The sequence below is a fragment of the Rhodnius prolixus genome, unplaced genomic scaffold, assembly GCF_049639745.1.
Source record: "Rhodnius prolixus isolate KJV_2025 unplaced genomic scaffold, Rpr scaffold_1, whole genome shotgun sequence".
NCBI lineage: Eukaryota > Metazoa > Arthropoda > Insecta > Hemiptera > Reduviidae > Rhodnius > Rhodnius prolixus.
Window position 1 is genome coordinate 66,163,872 of NW_027411581.1, and position 20,099 is coordinate 66,183,970.

At 34.0% G+C, this 20,099-nt stretch overlaps 4 protein-coding genes across 6 annotated transcripts in view; 3 read left to right on the forward strand and 1 right to left on the reverse strand.

The window, feature by feature from the left end:
* The first annotated feature begins 50 nt into the window (after positions 1-50).
* On the forward strand, positions 51-7,727 carry cactin (cactin, spliceosome C complex subunit). The gene is made up of 12 exons (XM_074112669.1): positions 51-247; positions 340-453; positions 536-932; positions 999-1,173; positions 1,357-1,490; positions 1,734-1,851; positions 2,580-2,756; positions 3,363-3,654; positions 4,901-5,090; positions 5,790-5,947; positions 6,114-6,258; positions 7,330-7,727. The coding sequence occupies exons 1-12, from the start codon at positions 234-236 to the stop codon at positions 7,516-7,518; spliced, it is 2,103 nt and encodes a 700-aa protein (XP_073968770.1). The 5' UTR covers positions 51-233; the 3' UTR covers positions 7,519-7,727.
* A 574-nt stretch (positions 7,728-8,301) lies between these two features.
* Positions 8,302-14,210, reverse strand: LOC141446199 (gustatory and pheromone receptor 39a-like). Its single transcript, XM_074112696.1, has 5 exons — positions 13,195-14,210; positions 11,579-11,850; positions 10,559-10,627; positions 8,775-8,864; positions 8,302-8,403 (listed from the first exon to the last, which is right to left on the reverse strand). Exons 1-5 carry the CDS (start codon positions 13,424-13,426, stop codon positions 8,317-8,319), a joined length of 750 nt encoding a protein of 249 aa, XP_073968797.1. The 5' UTR covers positions 13,427-14,210; the 3' UTR covers positions 8,302-8,316.
* Positions 14,211-15,544: 1,334 nt separating this feature from the next.
* The window catches only part of LOC141446194 (GAS2-like protein pickled eggs), a 41,759-nt gene continuing 37,204 nt past the window's right edge, over positions 15,545-20,099 (forward strand). Inside the window, exon 1 of one of the 3 annotated variants that reach the window (XM_074112681.1) lies at positions 15,545-15,700. In XM_074112681.1, coding sequence (XP_073968782.1) covers positions 15,611-15,700 — 90 coding nt within the window. In that variant the 5' untranslated portion in view covers positions 15,545-15,610. Of the gene's footprint in view, positions 15,701-15,782; positions 16,336-17,211; positions 17,292-20,099 lie in introns of those variants that run through there. The other 2 variants (XM_074112684.1, XM_074112682.1) reach the window with 2 other exon arrangements.
* On the forward strand, positions 16,348-17,236 carry LOC141446201 (BAG family molecular chaperone regulator 2). Its single transcript, XM_074112699.1, has one exon. The coding sequence runs from the start codon at positions 16,610-16,612 to the stop codon at positions 17,174-17,176; it is 567 nt and encodes a 188-aa protein (XP_073968800.1). The 5' UTR covers positions 16,348-16,609; the 3' UTR covers positions 17,177-17,236.

Below are 20,099 nucleotides of genomic sequence, written 5' to 3' on the forward strand. Positions count from 1 at the left end.
ATATTGCGCTTATGCATTAGATAGCCATCTCTTTTATCTTATATGTAACTTTTAGAACTTAGATTTAAAACGAAAACAAAGTAAGCGCCCTCTGTATTCGTAATGCGCAGGTAAATTAGAGTTAACACAGGTTATGTTACATTTGGGAGGTTATGTTTTCTGTCTGTGAATGGAACCGTGTAGTTTAGTAAAAATGTGAATATATTAATTTGGTTACTGTTTAAAAAAACAAAATGGATAAGTATAGGTAAGTTTTTGATTTGGTTAGATTTTTTAACGGTTTCTACAGTGTAAGTGGTTTAATTTCTTAGTTGGAATGTTTGTTTTTATATGTTGTAGAAAAGTCGAGCGACATAAGGAGAAAAAACGTGATTATTCAGATGAATTCGAAAAAAGGAAATCGAAAAAAGAAGAGAAACGGAGACATAAGAAATCCAAGAAGAGTAGAAAAAGGTATAATATTTTTTATTTAAGTTAGTTAAAAATTGTGTTTATCTAAATTACTTACTTTGTAAACCGAATTTTTTTTTTTCAGAGAATCAAGCGAAAGTGATTCTTCCTCGAGTAGTGATAGTTCAAGCAGTAGTGAGACTCGCTTATTAGAAAGACTTGAAGAAAAAAGAGTTCGTGTAGCTGAAGATCGTAGAAGAGCTAAAGAATTGATGAAAGCTAACGAAACACCTGAAGAAAAGCGAGCACGCCGTCTTCTTAAGAAAGAGGCAAAGGAAAGGCGTCGTAAAGAACGTATGGGCTGGGATAATGATTATCTGCATTATACAAACGGTGATAATCCATTTGGTGATGCAAACCTTTTGTCTACATTTGTTTGGTCCAAGAAATTGGCTAAAGAAGGTTTGATCGGAGTAAGTCGTGATGAGTTGGAAAGAAGGAATAGAAGGAAGCAAGAAGAAAATAAGCTTGAACTTGAGAAGGTGAGAAGCTTTTTCATATTTATTATATTGGTTAGTGCTTTCCATTATTTTGTCCTTTTGTTAAAGGTGAAAAAGCGTCGCCAAGAGCGTGAACAAGAACGTCAAGAACGAGAGGAAGCAATGATGCGGCTTCAAAGGGAAAAAGAAGCGGCTCAGTTTCAGTCTTGGGCTACTCAGGAAGATCAGTTTCACTTGGAACAAGCTAGGTTACGTTCTAAGATTCGTATTGCCGATGGCAGAGGTTTGTCTTAGATTTTGTTGTTTTCTCAATTAAAAACTTGTTCAGTACAAAACTAAACGATAACGCAATCAATCCAGGTGCGGCTAGAAATTATCTGTTTTAAAGTTTTGCAATGGTTAGAACTTTTTGGAATTATTAGTTAATAATATTCCAGTTTTTAATTATGGCTAATCATTTTTTCAGCGAAACCAATTGATTTATTGGCTAAATACATCAATTCAGAAGAAGAAGTCGATGCTATAGAGATGCATGAACCTTATACCTATCTTAACGGTCTGACAATCAAAGATTTAGAAGATCTTGTAGAAGATATAAAGGTTATATTTTATTATTATTATAATTATTAAAGCGCTATTGCAGTGAATTGCCGGCCTATGGACAGTGTTGTAGTAGATTATTGTCCATCACCCGACAAAGAGCTGTAAAAAGCTCCCATTTTCCCAATTTTGTAGAAAAGTTTATGATTATTTATTAACCAGTTTAAGATTCGCATGCTTATTCGACAGAGATAGATGTGTACAGACATTAACAATAATAAAAAAAAAAAATGGATGTTTTAGGTGTACATTAAATTGGAACATGGGAAAAACTTGGACTATTGGAATGATATAACTGTTATCGTTGAAGATGAACTATATAAACTAAGGAAATTGGAAAAAAAATCAGATTATGAAGCAGGTTAGATCTTTTAGACGCTTGAAATATGTCATTTACAATCTAGTAGAGTGAAGGCTTGTAGTTATGAAGACTGCGTCACGAGATATTTCCCCAAAAAATCAATTTGAATGTTTGTACATTCTACACGTTTACTCAGCTTTTTCCATTTCTGATGTAATATTTGGAAACGTTAGAATATTTAGTACTCTAGTGACTAATATTGAATTGTATAACTTTTGCATTCAACTCACGCGACATCTTTTTTCTAACAGAGAGGTTTAAGTGAGAGAAGGTGGACTGAGAAAAGAGATAATTAAGTAAGATGTGGCCTTTTCCTGTTGAAGAAATTGAGGAAATTATGCCTATTCTTCGAGACCTCTGGTTCAGGGACAATTCTCTGGAGATTACTGAGATTTTTTTCATCAAAAAGAGATTGCGTTTATTATTTAAGACCATAACTCATGGACTCAATTCGCATCATTACATCACCTCCACTTATGGCGTTGTAGGCAACCATCCCCAGCATTCACATTAAATGTATTGAGCTTACCAAATATGTTGCTCATATTTGGAGTTACAAAATAAATTTGTCCCTTGTAAGTGAGAATATCGCACTCTGGTTCAAATAGTTAGGCCGGTTTTAGGAAGTAAAAAGCTACCTAAAATAATAAAAGTTTTTTTTAATTTTTATTTAATTGATTTTCCTTCCGTTATTATTAAAAGGACATATTTGTTTATTTTGTGACCAGCTGTCGGCAGAAGAGAAGGTATTCATGAATCTGTGGCCAAGGATGTGGCAGCAGTTTTTCGAGGTAAAACTGCTTCTCAATTAGCATCGATGCAAAAACAAATCGAAAAAAAGATTACCGATAAAGGAGAAGGCATTGACATTGGTTACTGGGAATCATTATTGTCACAGCTTAAAGGTTAGTTTGATTTTGTTAGAACACTAGTTATACCTTTCAGTTCTTGTTTTAACCTACGTTACCCTTTCTCGTTGAGTGTAAAACGCAATGCACTTAGAAAGTTTTATATTGTTACGAATCGGGTCGTCTTTTAGTATCACTTTATTTTCTTAAGTGTCCTTAACATTTTACTGCATCTGCATACTAGAGCAATGATAGACAATCTTTTATGCCAAAGCGGATTATTTTTGTTTTCTGTGAGTGAAATTACATTATTTTATTTTTTATTCATATACGAAATGCCACATTTTTTCTCTAAACAAAAACTAATTATAGTATGCGGCACTATAACAGTAATATTCTTGTTACGCTTGCTTCATTTTCACTTAAGTTGAAAATGTGAAAACATTTGCTCATACCTAGCTTTAGATAACGTTGTTTTTTTTTGTTTTTTTTTTTTGTAAGCCTTTTGTTAATTGCATTACTTTAATAAAGTATTAACTTATCAAATCCTTAAATATTTGACCCTCAGTTTTCTTACTACGTTTCTGTCTTAATATTAGTATTATTGTATTTTATCTTTTTTTTTAATTTTCCACTTTTCATGAACATATTTGTGTCCAACAGCACACATGGCTCGCGCTCGATTACGAGATAAACATCAAGAAAATCTTCGCAAGAAATTAGAGGTTCTTAAGGCAGAACAAAAAGTGGCAGAAGTCAAGAGTGAAATAAAATCTGAACCACCGAGCAGTTCAGATGAAGACTCTGAAGAAGAGCCGAGAAGAGGAACGTCAGTGAAGGATGCTAAAGCTATACCAAGAATACCACTACCAAAAACCTCTTGCGCAGAAGAAGAGCCCAAAATTGAACCAAATGTAAATGAAGAAGATGAAGAACTCACAGAGGATATGGAATTGTTAGTGTACCTTTTTCCTTTGGACTTATTTTTATTCACATGATACTTTCAAGTCATGTTTGTGGTACAAAAATAGCTCTAGGGTTCTGTATTAGCTGTTGATATGTGAAAAATTCAAAACGAAGTTACATCTTTTGAGAAACATGAATCCATATGTCTACATTCTGAACATCATTTTCTAATCTCTTCAGTGTATCTTAAGTTTAGATACAATCAATGCTGCTGCTACCCAGAAGGTTTTGTTGTGACAGAACTCTTGTTGAAACACCTGGTCTTTTTTGTTTGGTCAGATTCTAGAGTTTATAGAAAGATGTAGCTTTAAAGTTATGAATACTCTTCTCCTTTAAGCTGAACTTTCCACCCTAATCGTCCTTCACATTTGCAGCTACTTACTTAATAGGTGAGCTGCCCGATTCTTCATCTTTCTGACAAACCTACATTGCCTTACCATTGACATGCCAATCATTGCATGTCAGTCTACAGTGGCCCATAAAGAAGTTTGGTTTTTCACTCACTATTGCTACAATTATTTGTACGTTCCTATTGTTTGGCTGCACGCTGCGAAATATTCAGAACATTTGAGGGTATCATATAGACCAGGGGTCCCCCAAACTTTTTAAACAGGGGGCCAGTTCACTGTCGTTCAGACCGTTGGAGGGCCGTACTATAAAACAAATTATTTTAAAGTAAAAAAAATTAGTATATTTCAAATAAAGAACAAGTAAATTTAAATCACCAAACTGCCCAGTATTTCTGTGGGAATTATGGACCTGCTTTTGGGCTAATGAGATGGTCAATGTCCGGTTTAGTTATAGTGCTTTGCCTTTCTTCCTACTTCTGCTGTTATTTTACACTGTTTTCTTAGCCATGACGCGTGCATCCCGCGTCATCGGAAGTAGTGCTGTACATGAGCGACGCAGCGCTTTGCGGCACCACCACATATAGTGCTCCTCTCACTGACCACCAATGAAAGAGGAGATGCCCCTTCCGGAATTGCGGCGGGGGACGGACAAATGTCCTCAGGGGGCCGCGGGCCGTAGTTTGGGGACTCCTGATGTAGACTTTTCCGGATTAGAAAACATCTTGATTCAAGAAAGATCTAATTCGAATGTTTATAATTTTTTTTTTTTAATAAAAAAATCTTAGAAATGTCTTAACATTTAAAGAATTCTCTAGTTTTAGCTAGATATTTTAAAATCTAATTTACACAGCGGCCATATTAACAATATTATCCAATTGCTTGCAGAGAAACGGAGGAAGACCCAGGAGAAGCCATGTTGAAGGAAAGTTTCTTAGAGTACGAACGAGGCCAGTATAGTCCACAGTATATCGATCCATCAGAATTGGAGCTGGGCACGATCATTACTACAGAACAGGAAGACGAACATCGTTTGATGTACGCCAGGTTGCAGCTCACTTCTTGTTCTGGTTCTCAGGTAATTATTTTTTTATTTTTTTTTCAACTGTTATGCTGCAATGTCTGATTAAAATAGCGTTGGTCTGCGATTTATAGAAATAATGGCTACAAATTAGCTTTTTTTTTTTAAAAAAAAAATAAAAATAAGTGCATCTGGATGAAATGTGAGGCCCCCATCATCATGCGCAGAAGTTCGGACCTTACTTCCGTCAATGTTCAGAAAGGGCCTCCCTCACACAATCTCCTAGAAATAAACCAGATTTAACACCCTCACTTAAAATATCCTACATTTATTACAAAAAAGCACTTCGAAGTTCGCATGGTTGTGTTCATAGAAAAGTGGATTAACAATTTTACCTGAACTGAAACTTTGTAAATAGTTTTCTACACCTGTATACAAAGAGATTCTAGAGTTTATAGAAAGGTGTAGCTTAAAGTTATGAATTCTCTTCTCCTTCAAGCCGAACTTTCCACCGTAATCGTCCTTCACATTGGCAGCTACGTACTCAATATGTGCGCTGCTGATTCTTCATCTTTCTGACAAACCTACATTGCCTTACCATTGACATGGCATGTCAGTCTATCGTACAGTGGCCCATAAAGAAGTTTGGTTTTCACTCATTTTTAAGATTACAAAGCAAATAAAATAAAGGAAGGTTAATTTTAGTTAAAGGAAAAAGATTTTTTTTTTAAACTGACCATTCTCTTAATATTTCAGAACGAGAAGACAAGCGACGTTGAACAAGCAATGCAAAGAGAAGCCAGGAAGGGAATGACCGGGGATGAAGCAGTGTTTTCGGTAGAATCAGCTTTAGATACCCAAGTCTATTTGTGGTCTGACAAATATAGACCAAGGAAACCTAGATATTTTAATAGGTATGGAAAAGTAATTGTTAATAAGTCAGTTAATTTACTACTCAGTTGTATTTAGTTCTAGTTTTAAGTAAGGCGGTAGATCTCCAATTGCAAATTTGACTCTTGTAGCTTAAATTGAAAAATCTGTTCTAGTAAATTGTGGGTAATGTTAAGTCATATGTTGCAGAGTGCACACTGGCTTTGAGTGGAACAAGTACAATCAAACTCATTACGACATGGACAATCCTCCACCCAAAATAGTGCAAGGCTACAAATTTAACATATTCTTTCCTGATCTGATAGACAAAACTACAGCTCCAGAATACTACCTGGTAAGTTGCTTGAATAACTGCTCAGATGTGGACACTCCTTAAAAAAGAAGAAAAAAAAAAAATGATGTCTGATATACGAGGTCTGTAAATTAAGTAATGAGACTGATTTTTTTTAATTCAAAAAGAATTACAATTCTATATTGTCACCTTCAAAATAACTTCCTTCTGAAGCCAGACAGCGCTGGAGACGTTTCTTCCACTCCTCATAGCAGTGCTCGAACTCCAATACTGGAATAGCCTTCAGCTGGCTCTCGGTTACAGCCGTTTGAATGTTTTTGCCTTGACTTTTTAGATTCAATTGAAAATAACCCCCATTTTCTGGAACTTGGAACATTACTGGTGACGAGTCTTGGTACGACCCAGAAACCAAGCACCAGAGCATGGAGTGGCACACTTCAACCTCTCCAAGGCCCAAAAAAGCAAGGATGGCGAAGTCGAAGATCAAATGCATGCTGATTTGTTTTTTTGGATATCCACGGAATCGTCCAAAAAGAGAGTTTCTACCTCAAGGTCAAACGTCAATCGACACTTTTACTCTAGAGGTACTTGAAAAACTTCGAAAAAGGGTCCATTCGTGTGAGACCAAACATCCAAGAACAAGTGGGTGTTGCATGACGATAATACTCCTTGTCACACAGCAATTTCAATAAACCAGAGTTTTTGGCCAGTAAAAAACATTCCTGTGGCTCCTCCAGCCTCCTTATTCGCAAGGACTTGAGTCCTTGTGACTTTTTTCTCTTCCCGAAGTTGGAAAAATCACCTCAAGAGAACTCATTTTGGGACAGTCGAAAACATTCAAACGACTGTAACCGATCAGCTGAAGAAGGCTATTCCAGTATCGGAGTTCGAGCACTGCTATGAGGAGTGGAAGAAACGTCTCCAGCGCTGTATGGCTTCAGAAGGAAGTTATTTTGAAGGTGACAATATAGAATTGTAATTCTTTTTGAATAAAAAAATTTTAAAAAATCAATCTCATTACTTAATTTACAGACCTCGTAGTAATTAATTAATAATAGATTCTATTACATAACATACATGTAATATATATATATATACACTTTTTGTTTACAGACAGTGTGTCCAGATAATCCAGACTTTGCGATTCTACGCTTCCATGCTGGACCACCATATGAGGATATTGCGTTTAAAATAGTGAACAGAGAATGGGAATATTCGTATAAGAGAGGTTTTCGTTGTCAATTCCATAATAATATATTTCAGTTGTGGTTCCATTTCAAACGGTACAGATACAGAAGATAAAACCCAGATATGTTTGTTGTTCACACATCATTATGTAAATATTTATATATTATTATATGAAATGTATAACGCAAATAATTATATTTATTATAATTTGTAAACAGTGATTGGTTAATGATAATTCATTTTTATATAAATTGATTGTATATAAATTGTGTTCGTTAACTCCGTAGAAGATATTTTTAATTATATCCATAATTATTACAATATTGCTCTCAGGGTTACGTTATTCCTTAATACTTCTGCTCTTTAAAAACTTTTAATGCCCTTCTTAGTATGAAGTCCAGACAAGGTGAACAACAGATATCCAGAGCGTTGAATTTCAAAAAAATAAATCCATAATAATGACCTTCTCTTTCTAGTAGCGTCAGAGAAAGTTAAAAAGAAAAATAAGTTTTTCACTCATGCCCCCCAATGTTTAGTTCTGCTAAAATGAAGGTCTGCAAAATTACATTTTTAGTTTTGGTTTTTACTTTACTTTTTTAATTATTACAAAAAATAGACTTAGCAAGTTCGTCTTCAGTGCGTGGGTGTGTCTCAAGTCTAAAAGACTCCAGAAACTGGATTTCTGTGTTTGTGGAGAGAGATATTTGAAAGTTAAAAATTGTATTTACATTTATTTTTTATAAAACTGTATGTAACCAAAAAAATATCGTTCTTAGAAGTATAAGTGAAATATTGGGAAGAATGAGTTGTTTTTATGGAAGAAAGATTCAGTTAAAATCCAAAGTTGGGATCAAACAAACTACTATATATAAAATAATATCAATTGTACGAATAATATCTTGATGAAAATTTTTATTCCATTTCCACAGCTGTTTTGCTTGGTCCTTTTCCTTTAAATTGCGTCAGTATGACTAGATAGGTTGTCGCAACGGCTGCCAGCTGTGAACAAACAATATATCAACATCTGCTATTTGCAGATATTTCTAGAATAAGTATTTTTAGAACCACAACTCCTCATCACAACTTGGACGTAAAGACTTGCTTGCATTTGCAAAGCCTGATAGCTCATTTAAATATAATATATTTTAACCTTAATTAAATCGCCTCTGTACCTCGGAGGGAAAAGGCACCATGTCACAAAAAGTAAATTTTACAGGGGAGCCAAATGAAGATATTTTTCCAAATTCATTTTAGTTCTACTTTTCCGGTTATACTCTTTCCGGTACTTCTTCACCATAATTATTATAGTAGGTATCGCCACTTTAACTCCCACATTTTAAATTATATTATAAACAGAACTATTTACTTACATTGTGAAGAAATGTTCCATCAATGGTAAAGAATCCAAAAGCAGTAATTATTACTTCTTTTTTCATGGCTATATGCAATTTCACTTTTTCCTAAAAAACAAAAACTGAATTTAACCATAAATCCAACAATAATATCTTGCCATAAAACGTCGGCCATTCACACGATTTACTCTTGTTTCAACAATTAATTCTGCCCTGCGTTATACAGCTGGTAAAAACAGTTAATTCAATGAAGTGTAAACATTAGACGAAATCTATTTCTCTCAAAACCTCTCTAGAAAGTTCCTTTAATGAATTTTCATGGAAAACCAATTGTTAAGAAAAATTATATTCTGTTCGATTACGTGGTACCCAAATTTAAGAAAACTGATTTTCATGGAAATTACGGGATTCGGAAAACCGTGGTGCAGAAAATTAGCACTTCAGTCAAGCTATACAAGGGTCGTTTGAAAAGTCCGTGCAAAAATAAAAACTACTTAATTTTTTGGGGTAAACCATTTTTATTTTTCAACATAGTCTCCTTTTAGGCTTATACACTTCGTCCAACGCTGCTCTAGTTTGTTGATCCCTTCCGAATAATAGGATTTGTCCAAGTCTGAAAAATAGCCATTCGTTTCTGCAATCACCTCCTCGTTTGAATAAAATCTTTTTCCCGCCAGCCATTTCTTCATATTGGGGAACAAATAGCAGTCCGAGGGAGCCAAGTCTGGAGAATAGGGGGGATGTGAAACGAGTTGGAACCCTATTTCCATTAATTTTGCGACCACAACTGCTGAGGTGTGAGCTGGTGCGTTGTCGTGATGGAAAAGGACTTTTTTGTGGGCCAATCGTGGGCGTTTTTCTTGCAGCTCGGTTTTCAAACGGTCCAATAACGATGAGTAATATGCACCTGTAATAGTTTTACCCTTTTCCAGATAGTCGATGAGGATTATTCCTTGCGAATCCCAAAAGACAGTCGCCATAATCTTTCCGGCCGAAGGAACGGTCTTCGCCTTTTTTGGCGCAGATTCCCCCTTGGTAACCCATTGTTTAGATTGTTCTTTGGTCTCAGGAGTGTAGTGATGTATCCATGTTTCATCCACAGTGACGAAACGACGTTTAAGGTCCTGCGGATTCTTCTGGAACAGCTGCAAACCGTCCTTGCAACACTTCACACGATTTCGTTTTTGGTCAAGCGTGAGCAATCGCGGCACCCATCTTGCGGATAGCTTTGTCATGTCCAAATGTTGATGCAAAATATTATGTACCCGTTCATTCGAGATGCCCACAGCACTAACAATCTCAGCACCTTCACTCTTCTGTCATCCATCACCATATCATGGATTTTATCAATGATTTCTGGAGTAGTAACCTCAACAGGGCGTCCAGAACGTTCAGCGTCACTTGTGCCCATATGGCCACTCCGAAAATTTTGAAACCACTTATAAACTGTTCTAATCGAAGGTGCAGAGTCACCATAATGTTTATCAAGCTTCTCTTTAGTGGAGTGAGGCGTTTTGCCTTTCATAAAGTAGTGTTTAATCAACACACGAAATTCTTTTTCGTCCATTTTTTGAAAATCACGACTTCCTCGATTCAAACGAATGCCAAACACAAAGAAATAGACCGATCTGGCTGAAACTTGGTATGTGTTCCTCCAAGAGATGCTACTAACTAAAGATAACCTCGACACGCGCCAGTAGTGCTATCTCTCTGACTTTGCACGGACTTTTCAAACGACCCTCGTATATTGTTTATATTATTCCATCTAAAAGACTAGGCGATTTAATTGAGAAATAACTTACTTGTTTATCTAATTCAGCAGTTGGGTCTTCAATGATTTGCCTCAATAGTGTTTCATTAAAAGATTTTGACTGGAAAAAGAAAACAAAACAAAAATGAGTGGAAAAGAAAAACATCTTCGCTTTCCCATAAGTTTTTTCCTGGCTCATTTAATAATAATTATAAGGATTGATAGTAAAGTTTTTCATCACGTTCTCAGCCATTTTAGGTTTAGTCATTGCCGATTTCTACCCGATTCGCTGATGATATCCAGCTTCTGCAGTTCGTACATTACTTAGAAATGTGTGGAAAGCTCTGCATATCAAAATTCTTCCAGTTCCCTGTGGATTTTTTCCCCTGAGGTGAACCCAAGATGATTCAGATTTCTTTATTTTGGAAGACCTGCAGCTTATTCGTTGCAATCTTTATTAGTACAATTCATACAGTACTAGCATAATACGAGTAAAAGTCTGAGTAAAGACGTGTATAGCAGTCGAAAGCAATGTTATTTCAGAAGGTGTCCGATGGTTTGCTAGAGAATGGAGCTAATTGGCTCCTATTTATGTTAATATAAATAAATGTACTTGAAGTAAATAACGAAAAAAATATATAAGTAATTTCATTGCAATCCAATTTCATATTAAACATACTCTGGGTTCGATGAATATATTCGTCATCGCTTATTTTTGTACGGCGCACGTAGGGGACACATTTTTCAACAACTCGAAATAGTTAACTGGTTAATGAGTGGTTGATGGTTTATTGGACAAAAATTTTACACTGAATTGTTGTTTGAAGAACAGTAAAATATTGGCCAGTAATAAGAAGAGCCAATGAAATAGTAAAGTAGAACAGCTGGATGATTGTAGAGTGCTGAGCCAATAAAGATATAAAGCAAAAAATCGAAAGCTTATTCAGAAATACATTTTCACTGACTTCACGTGCATGTTTGCTCAGGCAAAAATACATTTTCCAAAGATAAATGAACAGGTAAACATTTATAAGAATAAATGTAAACTTAATAAATAATTCTCATTACGCACCTGATTTAACATTTCTTCAGTGGTTGAGATAATGTGCCACACATCAGAGAACCATGAAATAAGCCATAATATGGAAATAAAAATGAATATAGAAGTACTCTTGTTATCCTTTTGAAAGTCTTCTAATAATGGACGAAAGTTGTATAAGTTGTACACGATTAGACAGGACTCTATTGAGAGTACGAGTAAGATTTCCAATCCGAACACTGTGCTCACTTGGGAAGCTGAACTTATCAGTTTGCTGTGCGCTGTGATCTCAGTAATGTACTCACCTGAACACAATTACAATCGTTAACCAGTTGAGTTTTTACAGAACTTTTCCTTCACATCCTGTACTTAGTTGTTTCCTATCTTAAAACTGCGATTAATGATTTCGGCTGCAAATATCGTATTATTAACAACTGTCTGATCATTTTATGGATTAATTTAATTAAAAAAGGAAATTATATCTTTATTTATTGAATAAAAAGTTCCACAGTTTCTTGGGTCTTAATTGTTTATTATTTGTTTGGTAAATAAATATAAATACATATGTATGTACATACATATACGAAGAAATGAATTCAAGAACATGAACAACAAATTTGTTCAAAATGTAATCAGCAGGGATGTTGTTCATTAATCTTACCGTGATAAAAAAACGGAATTAAGTGTAGGGAAAAATACTAGCAGTAACAACAAACAAGAAAAATAAATAAATGTAAAAGTAAATATTGTAGTTACAAGCTTTTATATACATTGCTTTCTAGTTTAGCGGCAAGTTATTGGTGATTTCTGTTTTAAAGGTTATATCTTTGAGAAATTCTCTTTATATGTATGAAAGTCAGGATTTCATCGTAAAATAATGTACATGCGTATATCTTCTAATTTTGATAGCTGTGAAATAAACAGAAATATTTATAGGAAGTGTATATATTTTCTAGTACGCGAAAAAAAATGCTTAACTAAAATTTAAATCCTATTAAATTCTACTAGACATAGGTGCTTTAGTTAAAAAAATTCATTGTTTATGTTACCGTATTTAAAGCAAACTACCCCCCCTCATTTAAACAAGAATTTTTTATTAGATTATACGAGGAAATTATCTACTTACTTCTTCAGTTCTAAGTAAGTTAAATAAAGGCAACATAATCTCTTTAGAGTTATCCAAATTGTTTCCAAGATTTAACACGACTCCTCTTCAGTAAAAAATTCTTACATAAAATAGTTAAAAGTCAATTCTAAGAAGACTCTTTTTTTTTTTTGTACTTTTAGGAAGTTTTATAGAAGTTGTTTTTCGTCAACCTACTCAAAAAAATGCACATCAAAAATTACATGTTCTCAGTCTATGTAGCTCTCAAGGTAATTTAAAAAATTGGTAAAACTTATTTATCATTCAACCAGAATTCGTGATTGGACAGGAGTTGCTTTAAATCTTGAAACTAGTATGAAAAGAAAGGAGAAAATTGTATTAATTCAAAAAAAGAACTGTTAAGTGTGTTCCTTTAGTTAACCTCAATAATATCACAACACAAAAAGTTATGTTTAATCTTCTTCAGTTTCCAGCATTCGAAATCTATTATCAGTTAAAGAATCAGTTGTATTACTAGTTAAAATAAAGGTTAATACGCAAAAACCTTGTTGTAACTTATTAGTTGCTTCAGAGAACCTGCTGGCTACTCCGTTGATGTGCCTAGTGTAACGATCGATCATAACCTTTGGTGAGGTAAATCCGTGGTACATGTTGATAAATAGTAAAGCAGCGAGACCAGCATCTGTTGAAGGAAATGAGACGGTAACCTCCAGCGCACACAGTCCTATCATATAGGCCAACTCTATTGCCAATCTTATTGGAAACCTTTTTTTCATTCTGTTGCCAGAAATTATATCAATTTCTTTTAAATCTTCAAGCAATTGTAAACCTGCGTGATAGTTCCAGTAGCTGAGGCCGATGGCTATTAAACTGCATCCGAATGTGAATTTAATCTGTACAAAATTTATTTATTCAAATTTCAAAGGAATGAGACAGATTTACGTAATACAATTAATACTAAAAAAAAAAGCGCTTATGTATAAAAGAATTACAAAATAATAATAATGTTTTATTGGCAATTGCCAGAAGTGGCTATTTGGAGGTTAATTTTTTTATTATTTCTCAACTTTTAGAATATACTGGTACTCTCATCAACAGCTTCGTACCAGAAGAAGTCCGACAGCCGTCAGACAAATAACAAAAAAAGGTTTTGAACGTATGTTTAAAGAGTGGGTGACTTTTTCTATCTATGCCTGATTGTCGCCCCCCCCTACGGTTTGAAGTTTGACGATTGATTGACGCTGACTGAAGGAACAAATCAGATATCGATTGTACTGTTCAAATTGGCAGATCGATAACTTAAACTTGTCTTAAACAGGGCTCACAAGATATTGACATTACAGAATTTGAGACGAAATTTAAAATAATATGATGAATTCTCGATTTCAGTTACTTGTTACCATTAATACGTAACTTCTCAGGTGCAATTACTTAATGTTTCACAAAATTTTGTTACCACCATTATTTATTAGTTTGTGTTTAATTTTCCATTTTGTACACTTATTTTTCAACATTGTTTACATATTTCACACAAGAAGAAGGTACCTCCAAATTTCCCTCCTTATATTATCGTACATTATGATATTCTTAATGTTAATCTTTAAATTGAAAATTTAGTAGATAGAGTTAGTTGTAAACATTACAAAGCGTTATATTATGTCTCAAAAGTTGAGATTAAAATGGCAACCACCACAGCTTGAACTCCGTCAGGCAGAGTTATCTTCACCACACACAACGCTTTCCTCTCAGTAAATTCACATGACAACATGGAAAAGCATAATTTTTAGGCCCGCCTACTTGCAAATACTTGCCTGCAAATTGTAGATATCGACTTGCATCCTGGAAGCGCTTTGGGTCAGGCCAGTTAGACTGGGCGTCAGATAGAGACAGAAACTCAGTACCACAATCACCACGCCGGAGTAGATGCTCTGTAGGGTGTGCCATTCGGCGCGCTGCGGCGACAGTCCAAAAGCTCGGGTTATCCATTCTTCTGGAGGAATACTCCTCTTGGCCATCTTACTGACTAAATAATTTTGTGGAGATATTGTTAATGTTTAAATTGATTTCAGCTTTTTAATTTACGACAATTACATACAATATTTATTTTGAATAATGTAGACACGCAACATCGCTTCGTATCGATTTTGTGTTAATTGGTTCAAACAATTTATTTATTACAGATTTAAACCTGATAACAGTCTCTGCTAAAAAAAAAATGTAAGTAATAGGCCTAAAATAAAAGAGTAGACAAACATAAATATCTCGTGTGATATTACAAGCCTTCTCTGGCTCGAATTGATAGTTTTTTAAGGGGCGACTTTCTTTCTTTACCTCAGATATTTATACAGGTGAGGATAGATTAGCTAAAGTGAAAGTACAACGTAAGGTCAATGTTGTCCAAACTTTTTTATCGTATATCGTCTAAGAGAGGAGCAATTTATAGCGCGTGTAGTCAACCCATAATCTTTTTAATTAAAATTCTAGAGGAAAAGATTAGTAGCTCAATGCTTAGCAGTCTAGATACCACTTGGAGAAGCGGGCTCGAATCTCGCTGCCAGCACTTTGCTTTTCTCTTCCTAGACTGGCTAGTGTTGGTACCGAGAGACCAATAATGCACTGAAAAAAAAGGTTCTGGGCACCAATCAACTCAAGACGCGCCATCAATAATAATGATAATAAAAACACACAAATTTTAAGTTTCAAAAAATTTAACTGCCAGCTCAAACATTAAACAACTTTTTTTCATCGAGTCAATTATGTTAATTTACAAACATATTAGGTACTATCAATCACAGCTAGCGTGTCAATGATTATCTGCAGAACTATTTCAAGATATTGTTTAATGTAAATAATTATGCAATAATATTGTTACAAATGTAGAGGCCGCTTGAAGTAGGCACCAGACAGACAGCTTGGAAACTAGCGGGCCACTTCCTCCTTGGCCAGCCAGTCCAACTAACATGGCGAGTGGAGAGGCACCTCACGAACCTGCACTCAAATCAAATGAAATACTTTTATATTTGCATAACTACTCCTTCTATTCGCAAAAGGTGAGCTGTAAAATTTAAAAAAAAAAAAATACTTAACTATAACCATTTTTCTATTCTATTGTAGAGACTTTCTCTAATCCAAGTGTAAAATCAAAATTAGTACGATAAAATTAGGTCAACACTGAATCCTTTCTATAAACAGTCAAAAATAGAGCAATGCATTTAATTTTATAACTGGTAACCTTAAAAAAAGGTTCACCATCTCATTATTTGTGTGTCTAATTGCTTTTCTAATGAATTGAGATCTCTTTTCAGTTGGTAGATCAGCGAAGTTTTGGTGGTTTATATTGTACCATACCGTAGTTAGATATAAACAAAACTTAGTCTTTTTTTACTGTTTATTCATTTCATTTCTAATGTTTTGATTAAAAACAAATAAAAGGCTCAAAAATATGACATTTTCTAAGATTTTACCACATTTCACGATTGCCCTGATACAGTTATCAGAGATATTATTGTTGTGAAACAGATACACATTTCTTTTAAATAGCTTAAAAACTAAACAATTTTCCCAGTAGGTACATTTTTTTGGTTTTTAAATATCAAATATAAATTTGGTTGCTTGGCAACATGACAATCGGATGATTATGTTAAAATGACCAAGTGACCTCGTGTTTCAAGGTCGCCTATCAAAGGTATGTAGTTGAATGCTGCCCTTGATATTTTATTCAACTCAGTGTTTTTAATTAAAATGTATTAATTTAACTTTTATTTGATGTAAAAAATAAAAGTAGTATTAATTATTATACTGATGCTTTAATTGGTGGGGCTGCATATGATGACTCAATTATTAATTGTAAGTAGATTATAAACATGGCGTAGGTTGCTACTCTAGTATAACCTAAACCGTTACTTCCAATTTTTATTTTTTTTCGGCGATTAAGAGTTACAAGTGTGTAAAAAGTGAATATGGATTATGATGGAGTTCCCTTGGTTGATGATAGTACAGATGGTATTGAACGGCCACCCAAGGATAAACTACTTAGCCTATTAGATCAAGTTGAAGCTCATGTTGAGAGGCTACGAAAAGAAACACTAGTGCTGGAAGAGAGAAGAGATTCATTATTCACCACACTTGATTCTATTAGAAATTCAGAACTGTTTAATGAACTGCAGGTAACCGACAAGGAGGACATACTAAAATATTTAGAAAGAGTAACAACAAGATGTATGACAGTTGAAATATTAGTAAGAACTGATCGAGATGAACAACAAGAAGAGGCGCTGTTCCAGGTGAATCGTTATATTGACGGACTTGTTGTGTCCTTCAAAACTGATCCAACAAATACTCGTTCAAAATGTCGTTCTTTCATTGCTGCTTGTTCTTCACAGCCTGAAGTGCCTTGCGATAAGGCTTTTGAATCGGCCTTACTAGGATGTGCTTTGGACGATCAGAAAAAGATTAAGAAACGTCTACACGGTCTTTTCACTTACATCGACCAGTGTGCAGTAATCGCGCAAGAATTGGATGAATAAACATGGAAAAAAGTTATCTGGTTTGCCCATCCTACGCTTCTTCACACACACACGATTATCTTAAAAAGAACTGGAAGAAAACAGTGGCATATAGCTGTGGATTGAGACATTAATGGTACTTTAAAATTCTTTATTATCTCGTATCTACTTACTAACATGACTGCATTAATAAACAAGGCATTGCTTGGGAATATTTGGAATTTTATAGCATTATTGTTTATAACCACCCAAATTTTATAATATAATAAATTTGTTGTGAATCTTTTCTTTTGTGAATTAATGCTTAATTTTCCAATGTATTACCTTACAGTGTTTCTAACATCACAGTATTTTTAATCTCTTCTCTATTGGCTAAACGTAAACTTTGCTTAAGTAACATTAAGTTGTTGAACTTTTTATGAATTATTTTTTTGTAAAAATTAATGAATATTAATTATTTACAACCGATAATAAAATATGCCCCAACCAAGCAAAGTAATTCTTATCATTTCACTCACTGTATTCGCATTTGAATTAAAGATTCTCTTAAGAAAAGAAACAAATATTAAATTTTTGTTATTATTTATAATTATTTGTATTATTTATATTTTTTTTTTTCACCAATTCGCTCGGTCAATTTGAAAATTTAAACATTTATACAGTTGGATCGCTTTGCAGAGACCCTGATAATTTGCGATTAAAATATAAATTTCAAGTAAAGATACTTTAGAGTGTGTACTTAACTAAACTATTCTTAGGCAAAAAGGGTAAACAATATTAATTAATTCTGAGAAGACGACCTTTTTTTTTTATAATTAATTTTTAGCAAGAATCGCTTTTATTATGGTTATCTGATTAATTTTTGGTAAATATTTCCAGAAATTATATATTATTGTATTTTAAAGAAGCTTTTTTTTTTTAATTATATTCCAAATTTCTATTTAAGATTTTTTTTTGTCCTTCAACAAATCATTGTTTTTATTAGATTACTTTTGGATTTAGAATAAAAATGAAGTATTTCTTAGAAGCAGAAGTTAACTATAATTATTTTATTGGTATCATACCTTGTATCATACTTCGTTACCCTGGTTGCATGAATAGAAGTACCAAGTCATTCAATGAAGGATCAGTGCGAATGGAAACTGATTGATTTCTAAAAGAAAAACATTAATTCTTGATTAAAAAAACAAATGTTTACAGGTTGGTAGAAAAAAAAAAATGCTAAATTTTCAGAAGACCATAAAATAGTTGAAATGATATTAAAACGAATTTTTTTAAAGAAAAATCCATATGTAGACAAGATTTTTAGTAGTAATTACAAATTAATTTTCAGTAAAATTACATTATTTTAAAGCTCAACTTCAGAGGTTAAGCCACACTTCACCCAAACTATTAGTTTAACTTGGCAGTTGTCAATTTATTTCCATCTTTTCAAGAACTTTCAATTTTGTTCACCGAAAATCGAACCAGGTATCTATAAAATTCAACGTAAGACTATTTCTAAAGAAGTGATTCCCTAACTTTTGAATTCTCTCCATACTATTCATCCTATTTTTATACTATTCTTTACTATTTACTATCTATGAACTATGAAATACACAGAATCTATTTACCTGCAAAAAAAAAGAAGTGTTTATTTTCTTTTAATTGTGCCCTGATTTCATTTCTTTTTCACCTATCTCAGAAGATTTGCTTTCATCAGATTGGTGTAGTGAATGTGGATTTTTTTTATTTATAAAAAATAACTCTGCTGTTCCATACTATTACGAGGTGAGTTCTTTTGTGAATAATTTTTGCTTTGCTTTGTGAGAGTTTACTTGAAATCGAGGATTTTAATTGTGAACTCACAATATATTTCATATTTGATTGTCCGCATTGTCGGTACGATGTTCCATCCTCGATTTATTTTTTTAACCTATTTATAAGTCAGCTATCGCTTTTTTTACTTTTTAGTCCAAATAGTACTTCTTTAGCCTTGCCTTGGATTTCGTTGTATGTGGTGCTGCAATAAATGGAAGGTTATAAAGTTTCTTTTACTGTTGAGAATCAACATTTATTCTTCGTGACCTTTAGCGATTGAATACTGTGGATTTTATGGTACAAGAAGATTCGGAGAATAAATTAACAAACACAAAACAAAGTTCTGTTCCAGGACATAAGGGGGAAAAAAAGAAGGACAGCTTGCAGGCGAAGATGCAGTAAAGGTCTACAGTAGTTACCAAATGTTTCCTACACCTCTAAATCTTGAACTTTGACTCCTTAAACTTAAACATAAGATGAGGAAAGAAATCAGAAAGGCGTTCAGCAAAAATGGGCTTTGATTGATCAAAAAGAGAGTTTTGAACAAGAACTCTGGTCCAAGCTTAATCCAAAGAGGGTTCTCCTACCTGTCTGGGTGTAGTCGATGATTATGATGAGATTGATCGAAAAGGAGAGTTTTGGTACAAGAACTCTGGTCCAAGCTTAATCCAAAGATGGTTCTCATACCTGTTTGGGTAGTCGATGATTATGATGAGATTAATCGAAAAGGAGAGTTTTGGTACAAGAACTCTGGTCCAAGCTTAATCCAAAGATGGTTCTCATACCTGTTTGGGTAGTAGATGATTATGATGAGATTGATCGAAAAGGAGAGTTTTGGTACAAGAACTCTGGTCCAAGCTCAATCCAAAGAGGGTTCTCCTACCTGTCTGGGTGTAGTCGATGATTATGATGAGATTGATCGAAAAGGAGAGTTTTGGTACAAGAACTCTGGTCCAAGCTTAATCCAAAGATGGTTCTCATACCTGTTTGGGTAGTCGATGATTATGATGAGATTGATCGAAAAGGAGAGTTTTGGTACAAGAACTCTGGTCCAAGCTCAATCCAAAGAGGGTTCTCCTACCTGTCTGGGTGTAGTCGATGATTATGATGAGATTGATCGAAAAAGAGAGTTTTGAACAAGAAC